Source organism: Dryobates pubescens, chromosome 23 (genome assembly GCF_014839835.1).
Source record: "Dryobates pubescens isolate bDryPub1 chromosome 23, bDryPub1.pri, whole genome shotgun sequence".
Taxonomy (NCBI): Eukaryota; Metazoa; Chordata; class Aves; order Piciformes; family Picidae; genus Dryobates; species Dryobates pubescens.
In genome coordinates, this window is record NC_071634.1 from 5,973,829 (window position 1) to 5,988,701 (window position 14,873).

The 14,873-nt window shown below is 45.4% G+C and overlaps 1 protein-coding gene across 2 annotated transcripts in view; it reads right to left on the reverse strand.

Annotated features, from left to right (window-relative positions):
• The window catches only part of AFAP1 (actin filament associated protein 1), a 97,658-nt gene that overhangs the window by 46,971 nt on the left and 35,814 nt on the right, over positions 1-14,873 (reverse strand). For both annotated transcript variants that reach the window (XM_054172251.1, XM_054172250.1), the window contains exons 2-3: positions 6,842-6,970; positions 1,641-1,738 (exon numbers count right to left, since the gene is read on the reverse strand). In XM_054172251.1, the coding sequence (XP_054028226.1) occupies positions 1,641-1,738; positions 6,842-6,968 (225 nt within the window). In that variant the 5' untranslated portion in view covers positions 6,969-6,970. The remainder of the gene's footprint in view (positions 1-1,640; positions 1,739-6,841; positions 6,971-14,873) is intronic.

Below are 14,873 nucleotides of genomic sequence, written 5' to 3' on the forward strand. Positions count from 1 at the left end.
GAATTTTGCTGCTGCATATGCATGAGCTCTGGATAGGAATGTTTCCAGGATAAACACTCCCTTCCTATAATGATCTCAGCACCTCTCATTACAGTAGATAGAATTAACATTGAAAAACTAAGATTAAAAAAAACCAATCTTTTTCAAGCCACAAGCCAAAAGCTGCCAGTGCTTAGGGAGAGATTCTGCTTGAGGTAATCCCTGTAATACATTTGTCGGGTTTTTACCTTGGTCTGCAATACACAGCATTGTTCACCCTCAAAGAAAAGTTACTCCAAAGAAAACTCCCCAAGAGTTTAATCTGATAAATCAGTTCCCAAAATGCTACTGGGCATAAATGGGATAACAAAATAACACACTGAATTGAAGCAGCCTCAGTCATCCAGTTGTTCTGCCCCTGAAAGGTGCATCTCTGCTTCCTGCTGCAAACCTGCAGGTCTCCATGGATTGTCCTTATCACCATGAACTAAATTTCCACAAATTAATAAAAAGATCATAGAATCAATAAGTTTGGAAGAGACCTCAAAGATCATCAAGCCCAACCTGTTACCCAACACCTCATGACTACTAAACCATGGCTTCAAGTGCCACGTCCAATCCCTTTTTGAACACCTCCAGGGACAGTGACTCCACCACCTCCCTGGGCAGCACATTCCAATGGCCAACAACTCTTTCTGTGAAGAACTTTCTCCTCACCTGAAGCCTAAACTTCCCCTGCCACAATTTGAGACCGTGTCCTCTTGTTCTGGTGCTGGTTGCCTGGGAGAAGAGACCAACCCCCACCTGGCTACAACCTCCCTTCAGGTTGTTGTAGACAGCAATAAGGTCTCCCCTGAGCCTCCTCTTCTCCAGGCTCCCTCAGCCTCTCCTCATAGGGCTTCTGCTTGAGGCCTCTCACCAGCCTCTGGGTATTTGATCAGTATTAGGGCTAAGGATGAGTTCACCTTTCAACAGGCTAAACCACAACCTGCTTATGCAGCTCTCAGATAAATGTGGACAATGTTTTCTTCAAATCTACTGCAAAGCCAGCAACAGAGGAGCATCAAAACTTGTTGGGAGATTATTCTGCAACAAGACAGCTGCTCCCAACTGGGGGCACTGAATTACAGACCTCAGTCAGTATCTTTGCTATAAACATCTCCAAGAACAAGCACTTCTACTTGTTCTGAAGGGAATTTCCCATCCAGAGGCTGAGCACAGCAGGGCATTGAAGACTTTAAAACACCAAGAGAGTAGAATTTCTTCATTTTCAAACTGCCCCTCTGCTTTTCAGCTATCAAGAGGGAGCCTTTCCCATAAGGATCATGCTCAGGAAAAGCTGAGTGTGAAAACTGTATGAAACTGGCTGGCTCTGTGGCCTTGGCCAAGCCAACCTCTACACAAGGCAGGACAACCTTTGAAGTTGAGGTTAAATTGCTCAGGCTTTTGGAACTTGCCAAAGGTTACAAATCCACAGCCTTTGTAGGTGGCTTGTTGCACCAGAGAGAATTCTGCATGTTGAACCCAATTCCCTGAAGTAGATTGGAGGTGAGAGGGATAATCATTTCCCTGAACCTGCAGGCTCCCTCCCCTTGTAGCCATTTGTTAGTGCTTATCATATTCTCTCTTAGCTATCTCTATATATTTACATTAACACTCACCAGCCACTGCTGAGGTATTTCTGGCAGAGGCATTTGAGGAGGTGCTGGCAAACTGTTGGTGACTTCTTGCTTCTGTACATGTTCTTTTACTTCAAAACCTGTGGAGGAGCAAGAGACATCAATCCACGCTTTTGTGGGTGCAGACAGGACATTTCTTCCACGTGGCCACCAGCATTCAGCTGTTCCACACCAAAATCTGGCACCAGTGCTGCTCACAGCCTACCCCTCAAGCACAGTTACTGAGGCAGGACTGGAAGAATGCTGGGAATTCAGGAATTTAATCAAGCAGAACAAACACATACTTACCCTATATGATAATGACATATATGCTCTTTGGATCAACAAATACCAGACACTGAAAACATTTTCAGGCAATCACTCTGCACTGTCCATCCATCTAGAACTGAGAGACTTGAACAGCTGAAAGTCCAACCCTGCTGCCAGGCATCTACCACACAGACAAAACCATCTATGAGGAGGAGATACCACACTAGGGACCACACAGGGCCTTCAACCAGAGGAGATGAGCAACCCATGTTCCTGTGGCACATTTTGGGTGAGCAAGGTCATCATGCAGAAAAGAGTCCAAAATCATAGAATCACAGAATGCCAGGTTGGAAGGGACCTCAAGGATCATCTGCTCCAACCTTTCTAGATAATACTAGAGCTAGTTTCAACTCTTCTATGAGCTGACCCAGCACCCTGTCAAGCTGAATCTTAAACTGTCTGATGAGGGGAACCTTTCAGGGCACTTGAGTGGGAGAAAGGGCAGAAGACCTTGCCTGTGTCTTTTCCTGGCAACAAAGGTGGCAGCTATTTAGCCAAGTCCACGGGGCTCATGTTCCCTGGGCTCCCTGCTGCCACCATCACCTCTGACCATGCAGCTGTTTTCCTGCCATTTCCTTCTTCCTCTCAGTTTTTTGGTTATAGACGAATCTGAAAAGGGGAAAGGAGCTGTAAAAGCTGCCTTGAGGGTCCTCTGCATCACTATCACATCTCACTCCCAAGGGAGGAGAGGTTCTGGCACAGTGACTGAAATCAAAGCTGAACTCACAGTGAACATAACAGTGTTTATTTTCCTGAATATTGAAAAGGAGATTAGGGTGCAGCCCCTCAACGTCCTGGCAAAAATTCAGTCAATGGATTGTAGCCTGCTTACCCCTCCACTGAATTTAGCTCCTAGTGTTTAGTTTACTTAAAATATCTATTTACATAGTCAAATGGATGTCTTTTGGTCAAGACCATGTAATTCTCAAAAATGCAACAAATGATGAAATGTTTCTTGTCATAACACTGCAGTCCCCCTGGCTGTGAAGTCATGGACTAAAAAACAACACTGATAAAATAAACTGGCTCTAAGGGCCACGGATTCTTCTTTCCTTGTACAAATCAAGAGGGGAGATTAGTCTTGGAAAACATTCCAGTGTTGGTTGTTTTTTTGGGGGTTGTTTTTGTCATTTCCTCCTCTTTATGTAGGAGGAATCCACATTAGCACTGATATCCCTGCCCAAGTCTGCCATGCTTTCCCTACTAGGAGTCAAACACGAAAGGCTTTTAACTGGGGAAAAAACCACCACCCCAATTACAATACTCCAAGTGAATTCTACAGACTCTGTAAACCTACTTTTTCCTCAGTTTTAAACTGTGTGTTTAACTAGGACCCTGCTCCAAGGTGCATCTTCTCCTGCCAAATGACACAGCGAGGTGAGCACCAGAGGTTTCTGGCATAGGCACCTCTGAGGGGAACAGGCATTGGTGACACTCCTGTGCGGTGACTAAATCCAGCAAAGTTCTTACTCCAAAACAAACTGATGGTGTCTTTGTTTTTAAGAAGTCTGAGTTTCAGAAGGAAATGCCAAGTGTTTTCTTCAGACCTACAACCCACTGGGCAGGCCAAGACTCAGGAAGGAAGAGAAGCGTCCACTTTTGCCAGCAGTTCAGAGCCAACCACTGGTTTGGGCGTGTGGCAGGTCAAGGCCAGGCAGCTATGACCTAAGGAACAAAGCTGCCTGGCCCAGTTCCCTCTGCTTGATAGCCACTAAATGAAGGGGAACTGTGTGTGCTCGGGAGGAGGAACAGAACAAGGCAAAAGAGCTCTAAAGAATTCCCCAAGTAAGAACTTACTGAGTTTAAAGAGTTTTACTAAAAGCCAGCCAGCCCATTATAATAATTTCCACACCTTTAACAAAGGAAAACATCATTCTCCGCTTCCAGATGTTACAAAGAACCCGGCCAGTTCCCAGTTGCCCAGATCCTTCATTACTGTTCCCCCACTAATCTGAAGGGGGTTTGCTCTAGCAGCTGAAATATCCTGTTGGATTCACACAGTTGATTTTTGCAAACACATACAAAGAGTCTGACCTCGGCACAGTCCTCAGGTCTCCTCAGCTGTGCCAGTGACCCCAGAGCTCTCCTGGAGCTGTGTGGGTGGAGTGAAACAACACTTGGAAAAACAGCCTGCGAAGGACAGTTCGGCTTAGTTACAGAGTGCTGAGGGCTGTGCAGCTTTTACTGCTTCTCATTTTAAGGAAGAGATGAACAGTTTCAAAGGGATGGGAGGCCTGAGTGTTATCACTGACACAAAAAGCAGCAGGGTCAGCTCCAGCAGAGTCCATGACTCCCTGGGTAATTTCACACACCCCCAAAGCTTGCAGGGGATGGCAGAGCTCCCAAGGAGGCAGCTCTCCTCCTTCCCTGCCTTGTTCCTGTCCCAGCACCAACCTCTCCTCTGAGCCAGCATAAGCATTTGTGTGGCCTCAGATTGAACCAGACCAGGGAAATGACACTGGTGAGGACTAAACCAGCAAAAAGAAGGGGAAATAATGCTTGTGCTAGCAGAAAGGAAGATGCACTACACAATGAATAGCCTGGGGAGAGAAACTGGATGCTTTTTTCAGAGGCCATGCTGACTTACACTCCATTTAAACTGCAGTTTTATAAACTAGACTTTATGGGCACATAAAGCATAGTCCTATGACCTCTTGCTTAACTGAACTGTGGGATTTCCTTGAAATAGTTCTTGTTTGAACTGAAGCATATCTTTGAGCAAAATATTCCACCTTGACAAAATGCCAGCAGTGGCATGCAGAACTTACCAAGTCCTTCCATTAGTTCATAGTTTCAGTGCTCAAAACATTTGCTTCCTTTCTACTTTGAGGCAAACACTCAGCCATTGCACTTACTCTTGGCTAAGTTTCAGAGCTCATTCTCAGTCACAGCTTCCTACATGAAGATTAATTATGATACATCATTTTAGATAATTTAAAGGCTTGTTTCTGGATCCTTTAATCACTTGTACTTTTCTTTGAAATGTCCAAGCTTTGTCTTCTTGAATGTAAGAGAGAGAGAAGTGGATAAAATGTTCCACCAACAACTGCACTGAGTTAAGCCCTACCACTTAATATATGGATCTCATCTAGATCTTATTAATGGGTGGATCCTGTAATGGATCTTATTAAAGGTCCTGTAATAGGCTTTAAAACCTACCTGGTATAAGCTGAAAGGCAGAAAGCTGTGGTCCTGGGGTCTTTTTATCCTTGGCCACATCTACATTCATAAATTAAACACTACTGGAAAGGTGCTCTGGTATGGAGAAATTGATATCCATATGGTTAAAATCTCTCACCCTTCCAAAGCAAGGTGGAAGGTGATGATTTTGAACTGCTTGGAGCAGAACTTTCTCTCTATTAACTCCCAAATCATGCCTAGGAACTGATGGAAGAGACAAATCAGCTCGGGCCAAACCTATTCCAAGGACCACTCCATAATTTAATAGCACAGGTGAGTGAGTTCTAGGGTCCAGAAACACACTCATCACTGTTGAACTTCCCAGCACAGCTGTAGCTTTTGTGTCCTGCAGCACCATCCCTAAACCAGAATGAAAGGACATGACAACCTTTCCCTGTGTTTGCAAAGTTGGGAACAGAATGTCATCTGACTCCTTGAGGAAGCCAAATGTTTCTTCTTAATAAATCTAGTTGAAAAGATTACCAAAAGAACATGCAGAGTCAGAGGAACTCTGCCAAGGTTATTTTGAACTACTGTAAAATACAGCTCAGCTGTCTCTAGACATAGCAAATCGCAGGTTCCTGCCTACAGATTTTGGTTTGGGGGAGTTTGGTGTATTTTGATCAGCTTTTGGGGCATGAAGCCTCCTTCCACAATATGTGAAATTGCCTCCTTCACTCAGTAGTAAAGGAAAAATAGTGATGGGTCTCTAAGAATGTCAAAATGGAAAGGAGGACAATCAATATTTTCATGCTGGTCCCCTTGAACTTGAATTCTGTGGCAAATTTCTCCACTGAAGGGGGGAAACACTGCATCAAGCAAGACTGGGTCCTTTTAGCACTGAGGGACAAATAAATCATGACAAATGCAGCTGCTCACAATGTGACATTTTTCTTCAATGCACTCTGGTATATTTCAACACTCTAAACACTGAGGGTTTGCACTGCCAGTATTTCTGTCACATGTAGGAGAGAGAGAGAGCTCTTACAGCCCAGATGCAGCTCCCAACACAAAGGTGCTGTAAGGAAGTATTACAGTGTGGCATGAATGTTCTTCATGTAAGCTCTCTGGGAAGGTTGCTGGACAGAGTGGATCATTAATACTGCATTCAGCTCCATGATCTTGACACAGATGAAAACAAGTGTGCAATCAAAATTGCTTTAGAGAGGAGGAAAAAGGGAAAGTGAATATAACTCTAATTGCAAAATCAAACCCAAACATGAATACAGCAATTTCCCAGCTCTGGCTTGGCACCCAGCTCTCTGCCATATACCAGAGCCCACTTCAGTATGGAGCCTTTTGATGGATTTGGGTCACTGAACAGAGGTGAGCATGCAGCACCCACACACATCTCCAAAGCGCTGTTATAGCCAGCGCTCCCTGATGCAGCATTACTTTTCCATCAGGACTCATAAATAGCTCTGCTGCCACAAATGAAATGAAGTAACCACTCTATCAGCAGAAGAGAAAAACGTTCTATCCGGCACATAATTTTGTGGCTGGATTCCCCCATCTGTATCCAAGAAACTTCCAGTATGCCTCTTGCTGTTATTTTACTGCTCAGCATGAAGGAAAGCATTCAAGAAAGTTACACTCTGGCTTCACCCTGGCTTTCTGTCTTGCTTCAATTTAGGGCTCGTCTGTAGCTCTTCACAGAGCATTCTGCCTGCAAGAAAACCCACCCTGCCACTGACCTTTTGATGACTGTATCCTCAGGAGAATGTTCGTTATTACTGCCTTCTTCTCCCTGACAGTAGAAGTTAGATACTCGTGGTCCAGAAGTTCAAGAAACAGGCGCAGCTCAACTATTAACTCTTCCATGGCTGAAAGACACACACACACACACCAAAAAAAGAGAGAGAATTACTTTGTCCACATTTTCAGGAAATGTGTTTCACACAGCTTTTAGGACTATCATAGAATCATAGAACTGTCAGGGTTGGAAGGGACCTCAAGGTTCAGCTAGTTCCAACACCCCCCTGCAATGGGCATAGAATACATAGAATACATAGAATAAACCAGGTTGGAAGAGACCTTCAAGATCATCGCGTCCAACCCATCACCAATCCAACTCCGCCCAAGCAACTAACCCACAGCACCAAGCACCCTGTCAAGTCTTCTCCTAAAAACCTCCAGTGATGGCGACTCCACCACCTCCCCAGGCAGCCCATTCCAATGTGCAATCACTCTTTCTGTATAGAACTTTTTTCTAACATCCAGCCTGAACCTCCCCTGGCGCAGCCTGAGACTGTGTCCTCTTGTTCTGGTACTGCTTGCCTGGGAGAAGAGACCAACATCTGTCTGTCTACAACCTCCCTTCAGATAGTTGTAGAGAGTAATAAGGTCACCCCTGAGTCTCCTCTTCTCCAGGCTAAGCAACCCCAGCTCCCTCAGCCTCTCCTCGTAGGGCTTATGTTCCAAACCCCTCACCAACTTTGTTGCTCTTCTCTGGACTCGTTCCAGCAAGTGAACATCCTTCCTAAACTGAGGGGCCCAGAACTGGACACAGTACTCGAGGTGCGGCCTAACCAGTGCAGTGTACAGGGGCAGAATGACCTCCCTGCTCCTGCTGGCCACACTGTTCCTGATGCAGGCCAGGATGCCATTGGCCCTCTTAGCTGCCTGGGCACACTGCAGGCTCATGTTCAGTCTACCGTCGACCAGCACCCCCAGGTCCCTCTCAGCCTGACTGCTCTCCAGCCACTCTGACCCCAGCCTGTAGCTCTGCATGGGGTTGCTGTGACCAATGTGCAGAACCCGGCACTTGGATGTGTTAAATCTCATGCCGTTGGACTCTGCCCAACTGCCCAGCTTGTCGAGGTCCCTCTGCAGAGCCTCTCTACCCTCCAGCAGATCAACTCCTGCGCCCAGCTTGGTGTCGTCAGCAAATTTACTGATGATGGACTCGATGCCCTCGTCCAGATCATCAATAAAGATGTTAAAGAGCATGGGGCCCAGCACTGATCCCTGGGGCACACCACTGGTGACTGGCTGCCAGCTGGATGTGGCACCATTCACTACCACTCTCTGGGCTCGGCCCTCCAGCCAGTTCCTAACCCATCGCAGTGTGGTCCCATCCAAGCTATGGGCTGACCTCACACTAGATCAGGCTGCTCAGAGCCACATTCAGCCTTTTCATAGAATCAAAAAGGTTGGAAAAGACCTCAGATATCATTAAGTCCAACCTGTCACCCAATACCTCATGACAAACTAAACCATGGCTCCAAGTGCACATCCAATCCCTTTTTGAACACCTCCAGGGACAGTGACTCCACCACCTCCCTGGGCAGCACATTCCAATGGCAAATAACTCTTTCTGGGAAGAACCTTCTCCTTACCTCCAGCCTAAACTTCCCCTGACACAGCTTGAGACTGTGTCCTCTTGTTCTGGTGCTGGCTGCCTGGGAGAAGAGACCAACCCCCAGCTGGCTACAACCTCCCTTCAGGTTGTTGTAGAGAGCAGTAAGGTCTCCCCTGAGCCTCCTCTTCTCCAGGCAGAAAGAGGGTCCCCAAAATGACAGCAAAGCTGTCTACACCACAATGGAGCTCATGAAAAACATCCCGTGGCTACAGGTCTTTTTTTCGCTATCACATCTGTAGCTGTCTGAGCCGTTTCCAAGCCCATCAGTGATCCAAAGTATTTCACAACAACCTTCCTCCTTCCAGGGATGACCACATTATGGAACCACACCACAGATACCTACAGCATATAGCTCACTGAAGCAAAAGATATGGGTCCAGACTTGCAAAGCGTAGGAGATCACAAGAGTCAAGGGGGACAAAAGAGGAGCTATGATCTAATAGGAATAATAATACACAAATCATAGAACGGTCTGGGTCAGAAGGGACCTCCAAAGGTCGTCTAGTCTGACCTCCTAATAATCAGCCCTTGGGGGTTTTAAATGACACACTTTAGAAATAAGACCTATATTGCTTTAAGTGTCTAGTGGTCTCTTAAGCATACTTTCAATGTAAGATCATAGAATGGTTTGGGTTGGAAGGGACCTCCAAAGGTCGTCTGGTCCAACCCCCCTGCAGTGAGCAGGGACATCCTCCATTGGATCAGGTTGCTCAAACCTGACCTTGACTATCTCCAAGGATGGGGCTTCAACTACTTCCCTGGGCCACCTGTTCCAAAACCAAGTCCAGAGGAAGATGAGGAAATGATGGTGGTGGAGGAGCTCCTCTTCCTGGGGGATATATTTCTATTATTGATATCAGCTGCATTTTAAATACGGAATATATGAATCTTTTAATATTTACCCATTATAAATAAAGCATGCCTCTCAAAAGCTCTCATTCCTATAGGAATCAGCGTGGAATCTGGTCTGGATATAGTAGAGGCAATGTGCAGTTTTCAAGTAGTTCTACAACCACATGCATGACTGCCAGGAACTGCACATGTTCCTGGACTAACATTTCTTTGCAAGGGCATTTTTGGTGGATCCTGGAAAGCAGGAGACTGTAAATAGGGAGCTCTCCTGTCTCCTCTTCACCAAAAACTACCCTGTGCCACAGTAACCTCGTTCCTTTGCTGAGAACCTTCATGTCTGGGAACAAAAAGGCTGAAAGCATCAGATACCACTGTGTGCAGAGCTGGTTTCAGTTATTAAAAATTGTAAGATGCTTGCACTCAGGAGCTTCTAATCTAACATAACCAGATAAGTCTGTAAAATGAGACATGAAAACAGAGCAGGAGGGAGTTTGAGGCAAAGAGACAGGGAAGCAGGAGATAGGAAACCACTGCTGGAGAGACTCCTGGGAGCTGGCATCAGCTCAAATCTCTCCTGAGGCCTCATCCCACAAACGTGTGGTGTTTCTCTATGTCTCTGAAGGAAATCACCATTGGAGCCACTGATGACCACAGTCACCATAGGGCACTGACCTACAGTGCCCAAGCCACCTAAGTAACTGCACCCAGCAGAGCATTTAAAGCAAAGCCTTGGTTAGAATGGAATAGAATGGAATAGAATGGGACTGGAAAAGACCTTTGAGATTATCAAGTCCAACCTATCATCCAACACCATCTAATCAACTAAACCATGGCACCAAGCACCCCATCCAGTCTCCTCCTAAACACCTCCAGTGATGGTGACTCCACCACCTCCCTGGGCAGCACATTCCAATGGCCACTCTCTCTTTCTATGAAGAACTTCTTCCTAACATCCAGCCTAAACCTCCCCTGGTGCAGCTTGAGACTGTTAGGACTGATAAAGGATGACAAGATGAAGTTGATACCAGTAAGACAATGCTTGAAAAAATCTCAAAGCCACTGTCTTAGCAATATATTCCCTGCAATTGCATTTACATGAGGCCTGGTGTCTAGGAAGTACCTAAGAGTGCATCATACAGGCACCTAGGGGGTGTGACTTGCTCTTCCTGCCCCTGTAAGCTGACTTCAAGGAAGCAGTTGCAAATGGTAGTTTAAAATTTTAGTGTGACAAAGAGAATAAAAACCTAGCAGCTGTCTTGTAATGCTAGGCACCAACACATAGACATTGCTCCTCTTACTGTTCTACCATGACTAAACTGGGGCTGTTTTGTGTGGGAGTCAACAGCATCACCAGCATCAGAATGGGAAGGAAGTCTGAAGTTTCACTTTATACACATGAAATGATAATAAACATCCAAAAATAAAGAAGGGAAACAGTGTTCCCAGCTAGTAAGAAACACTCTTTCCATGCATCTTAGGACTGCACTTCCAAGTGCAAACTAAGGAATTGAAAACTCATTTTTTTTTCCCCCTAAGATGGCAACAAATAAACTAGTATGTTCTTGGGGAGAAAAACAAGTTGGCCTGTTGTCAGCCCTTGGCTTATTTTCTGGATAAAGAATCCTCTCCTTCCTAGAAATGTAATGATGTGCTCACAAAAAAGTAATGGAACCAAATAATAGCAAATCCACATAATGCATACTTGGAGTGAGCAATCATTGCTGCTGAAACACAGACTGAAAATGAGAGGGTGATGCAAGGCCCAAAGAAAAACATACTGCCCCCCCCCCAGTGAATGATTACCCTTGGAAATCTGACATCACCACAAAATGAGAAGAATAATCAGAAGGCTCTCTCTGTCAAAAAAAAAGGGCCAATTTATTTGACAGTTTTGGCTGTAGTCTTATTGCCAGAGGAATTACTGGTAAGTGGCAGGTGGTGAAAGGCAGGGTGGAGCCCGGGGATGGCAATCACAACAGTAAGCAGATTTTAGCTGGAGCGAGGAGCAGAATCACATTCCACATTAAATGATGAGAAGTCCATTCTATGCTCAATAGGAATGATAGGCCCCTAATGGGCTGCTGCAATTGCCATGCACAAATAAAACAACAATGATACATCCAGAAGGGCTTCCAAGGCTGGCCCTCCAGAGCTTTACAGTTTTCCTAATGACAGCACATAAAATGCATGCACACAAGCCAGCAATGGAATACACCAAGGTAAAAATCATCAGAGGAAGGCAATTACATCACACCAGTTTGTGTTCCAAACCAGAACTAAAACCAACTGGGATTGAAAGAGCATGATGATGCAATTCTTCAACATCCACATTTATGGGAAGGAGCCTGTAGCTATTTCTTAAAAGAAGATCAAGTTTTCACTTCCACATGATTTAAAACAAAATAAAATAAAAATCACAGGAGCAGTGCTAGATCCCACATGATTTCAAGGTTGCTTCACCCAGAAGACATGGATGAGCTCATTAAAAGAAGGCTCACATTGCTTTTGGGTCATTTGTGGTATGACCCAAAAGCGTGTCCCAGATGACCTGAACTTTTAACAAAAAGAAATGCAAACACAGGAAGGATGACCAGAAGTCTCTGTATTGATTATTGGCTTGCCCCTACAATGAAAGCCCCAAACAAAGCAAATGCACTTCCATGCTTGCTTTTCTAGTGTCAGTGCATGCAGGCAGGGATGTCAGTAAATAAACCTAACTCTGAAATGTGAATTCAAATGGAGCTTTTTAGAAGATCCTCTACTCCACTCTGGTGAGACTCCACCTGGAGTATTACATCCAGTTCTGGAGCCTCTATTGCAGAAAGGATCTGGAGGTGCTGGAGTGTGTCCAGAGAAGGACCACAAGGATGATCGGAGGGCTGGAGCTCCTCTGCTATGAGGACAGGCTGAGGGAGGTGGGACTACTCAGTCTGGAAAAGAGAAAGCTCTGAGAAGACCTTATTGTGGCATTCCAGTATCTGAAGGGGGATACAAGAAAGCTGGGGAGGTGTCAGGGAGAGATAGGACTGGGGGGGATGGAACAAAACTAGAAGTGGGTAGATTCAGATTGGATGTTAGAAAGAAGTTGTTCCCCATGAGGGTGGTGAGACACTGGCACAGGTTGCCCAGGGAGGTGGTGGAAACCTCATCCCTGGAGGTTTTTGCAGCCAGGCTGGATGTGGCTGTGAGCAACCTGCTCTAGTGTGAGGTGTCCCTGGCCATGGCAGGGGGTTGGAACTGCATGATCCTTGAGGTCCCTTCCAACCCTAACAATTCTATGATTAGTCCCCTTGAACATTGATGAATTAAATTCTTCTGGGCTTACATCTTCTGTTCTCTCTTTAGTTTATGGATTACAGATGTTGAAGGCCAGAACAGAGCATGTCAATGAGATCCACTAGAAGAAATTACCTAACCTGTCTTTTTCTTTAGTACAGGCCATCTATCTAGCCATCTACTACTCTGCCTATCTAGTGACTCCTCTGTTAGTGGAGAGACCTGTACCTACCCATAGCATGTGTGCGCTGCTCAGGAGCCCTCAACACAGGAGTGTGCAGAGCTGTTGGCAACTAGTAAAAAACCCTTCATATTCTGCTAGCTGTATGACACTTTGGGACTTCCTTCAGAAAAAAAGATTAAAGCTGGTGATGGCTGGTTGGCTGACTGATTGAAATTTATGCTCTTTCTAACACTGATTAAATTTTATTCTGTTTCTAACTCTGATACAAGCCTAGCGAGATCCTGTGTGCAAAATGCTCCTCAAATAGTCTAACTCTCCCACCCTGTTGAAAGAGCCTCACTGGCCATGTGGGTACCCAAGCAACAGTGGAGAAACCAGTTTTGACTCAAATCCCAAGTGAGAACTGCATGTTTCGACCCATTTTTGTCAGACCAGTGTCATCCTCCTTAGCTTAGGATGTCATCATTTGAATATTTTATTAAAAAGCTCAAAACAGAACACTGCTGGGGAAAGCCAGCCTGGGTTTTGTCAAGCTATAAATACCAGAATCACAGTATCACCAAGGTTGGAAGAGACCTCAAAGATCATCAAGTCCAACCTGTCACCACAGACCTCATGACTAAACCATGGCACCAAGTGCCATGTCCAATCCCCTCTTGAACACCTCCAGGGATGGGGACTCCACCACCTCCCTGGGCAGCACATTCCAATGGCCAACAACTCTCTCTGTGAAGAACTTTCTCCTCACCTCAAGTCTAAACTTCCCCTGGTGCAGCTTGAGACTGTGTCTTCTTGTTCTGGTGCTGGTTGCCTGGGAGAAGAGACCAACAACCCCCTCCTGGCTACAACCACCCTTCAGGTCGTTGTAGACAGCAAGAAGGTCTCCCCTGAGCCTCCTCTCCTCCAGGCTAAGCAATCCCAGCTCCCTCAACCTCTCCTCATAAGGTTGTGCTTGAGGACTCTCTCCAGCCTCGTTGCCCTTCTCTGGACACGTTCAAAATGTCATTCTTAATGTCGTTCTTAAACTGAGGCGCCCAGAACTGGACACAGTACTCAAGGTATGGCCTAACCAGTGCTGAGTACAGGGCACAATGACCTCCCTGCTTCTGCTGGCCACATTATTCTTGATGCATGCCAGGATGCCATTATGAAGAATACAGAACCACAAGGAGACAAAAATCTGTATGAATAGAAAGACAAAATAACTTTGACTCACTTCCACTCAATTCTATATTGCATTTACAAATTCCAGCAATTAATGAAGAAGTTCCTTTCATGACTGCATTCTCATCATCTGGGCAAAGAATTTCACAGAGATATGCAGGAAATCTGACAGCAGGCAGAGACAGTGTACTCAGCACAAAGAAACATTTTTCCTTTTCCCAGTATGTTCCCAGAAATCAGAGTACATCATTGTAAACTGTATCAGAATCCCATGCAGCAGGAAATGACAAGTCACCCTGAAAGACACAGTGAAAAGATTAGACATATCACTAGGAGAGTCTTCTCTTGCACTGGCCCTTCCTTGCTGCCCTAGCAGTAGCAGTGCAGAACGTGTGGCGAGCTCTACCAGTGTAGTGTGCTAAAAATCTGTTCCAGACACTGGAGGTGATCACCTTGTGGGTACAGGGCATGACAGAAAGGAGTAGTACAAGTGTGTGAAAGGGAGGTGAACCCTAAAGAGCCGCTGAAGCCCTAAAGATGAAGGATTAGCATGGATTGAGTAAAAGACACACGAGGACTGCCATCAGAGTGTTTTAACATAATTATATGTAAACCTCTCTAAAACTCATAACAATCACCTTTGTTTAAAATTTGGAGCTCCCCAGACTGTCACAAACTCTCTTTCCAGACAGCCTGGGGCAAGAGAGGCAAAACACAGCTACTAAAAACTCCTCCTGTCTCATACATATTTATGATCAGCCTCAATGCATGTCAAGGGATTATTTCAGCCACAGCTCACATGTATCCCTCTTTTTATTTCCTCCCTCTGCTTTTCCAAGGAATTGGCTTTTACAAAACTAGCTTTCCCAAAAAGCTACCAGAGCTCCAA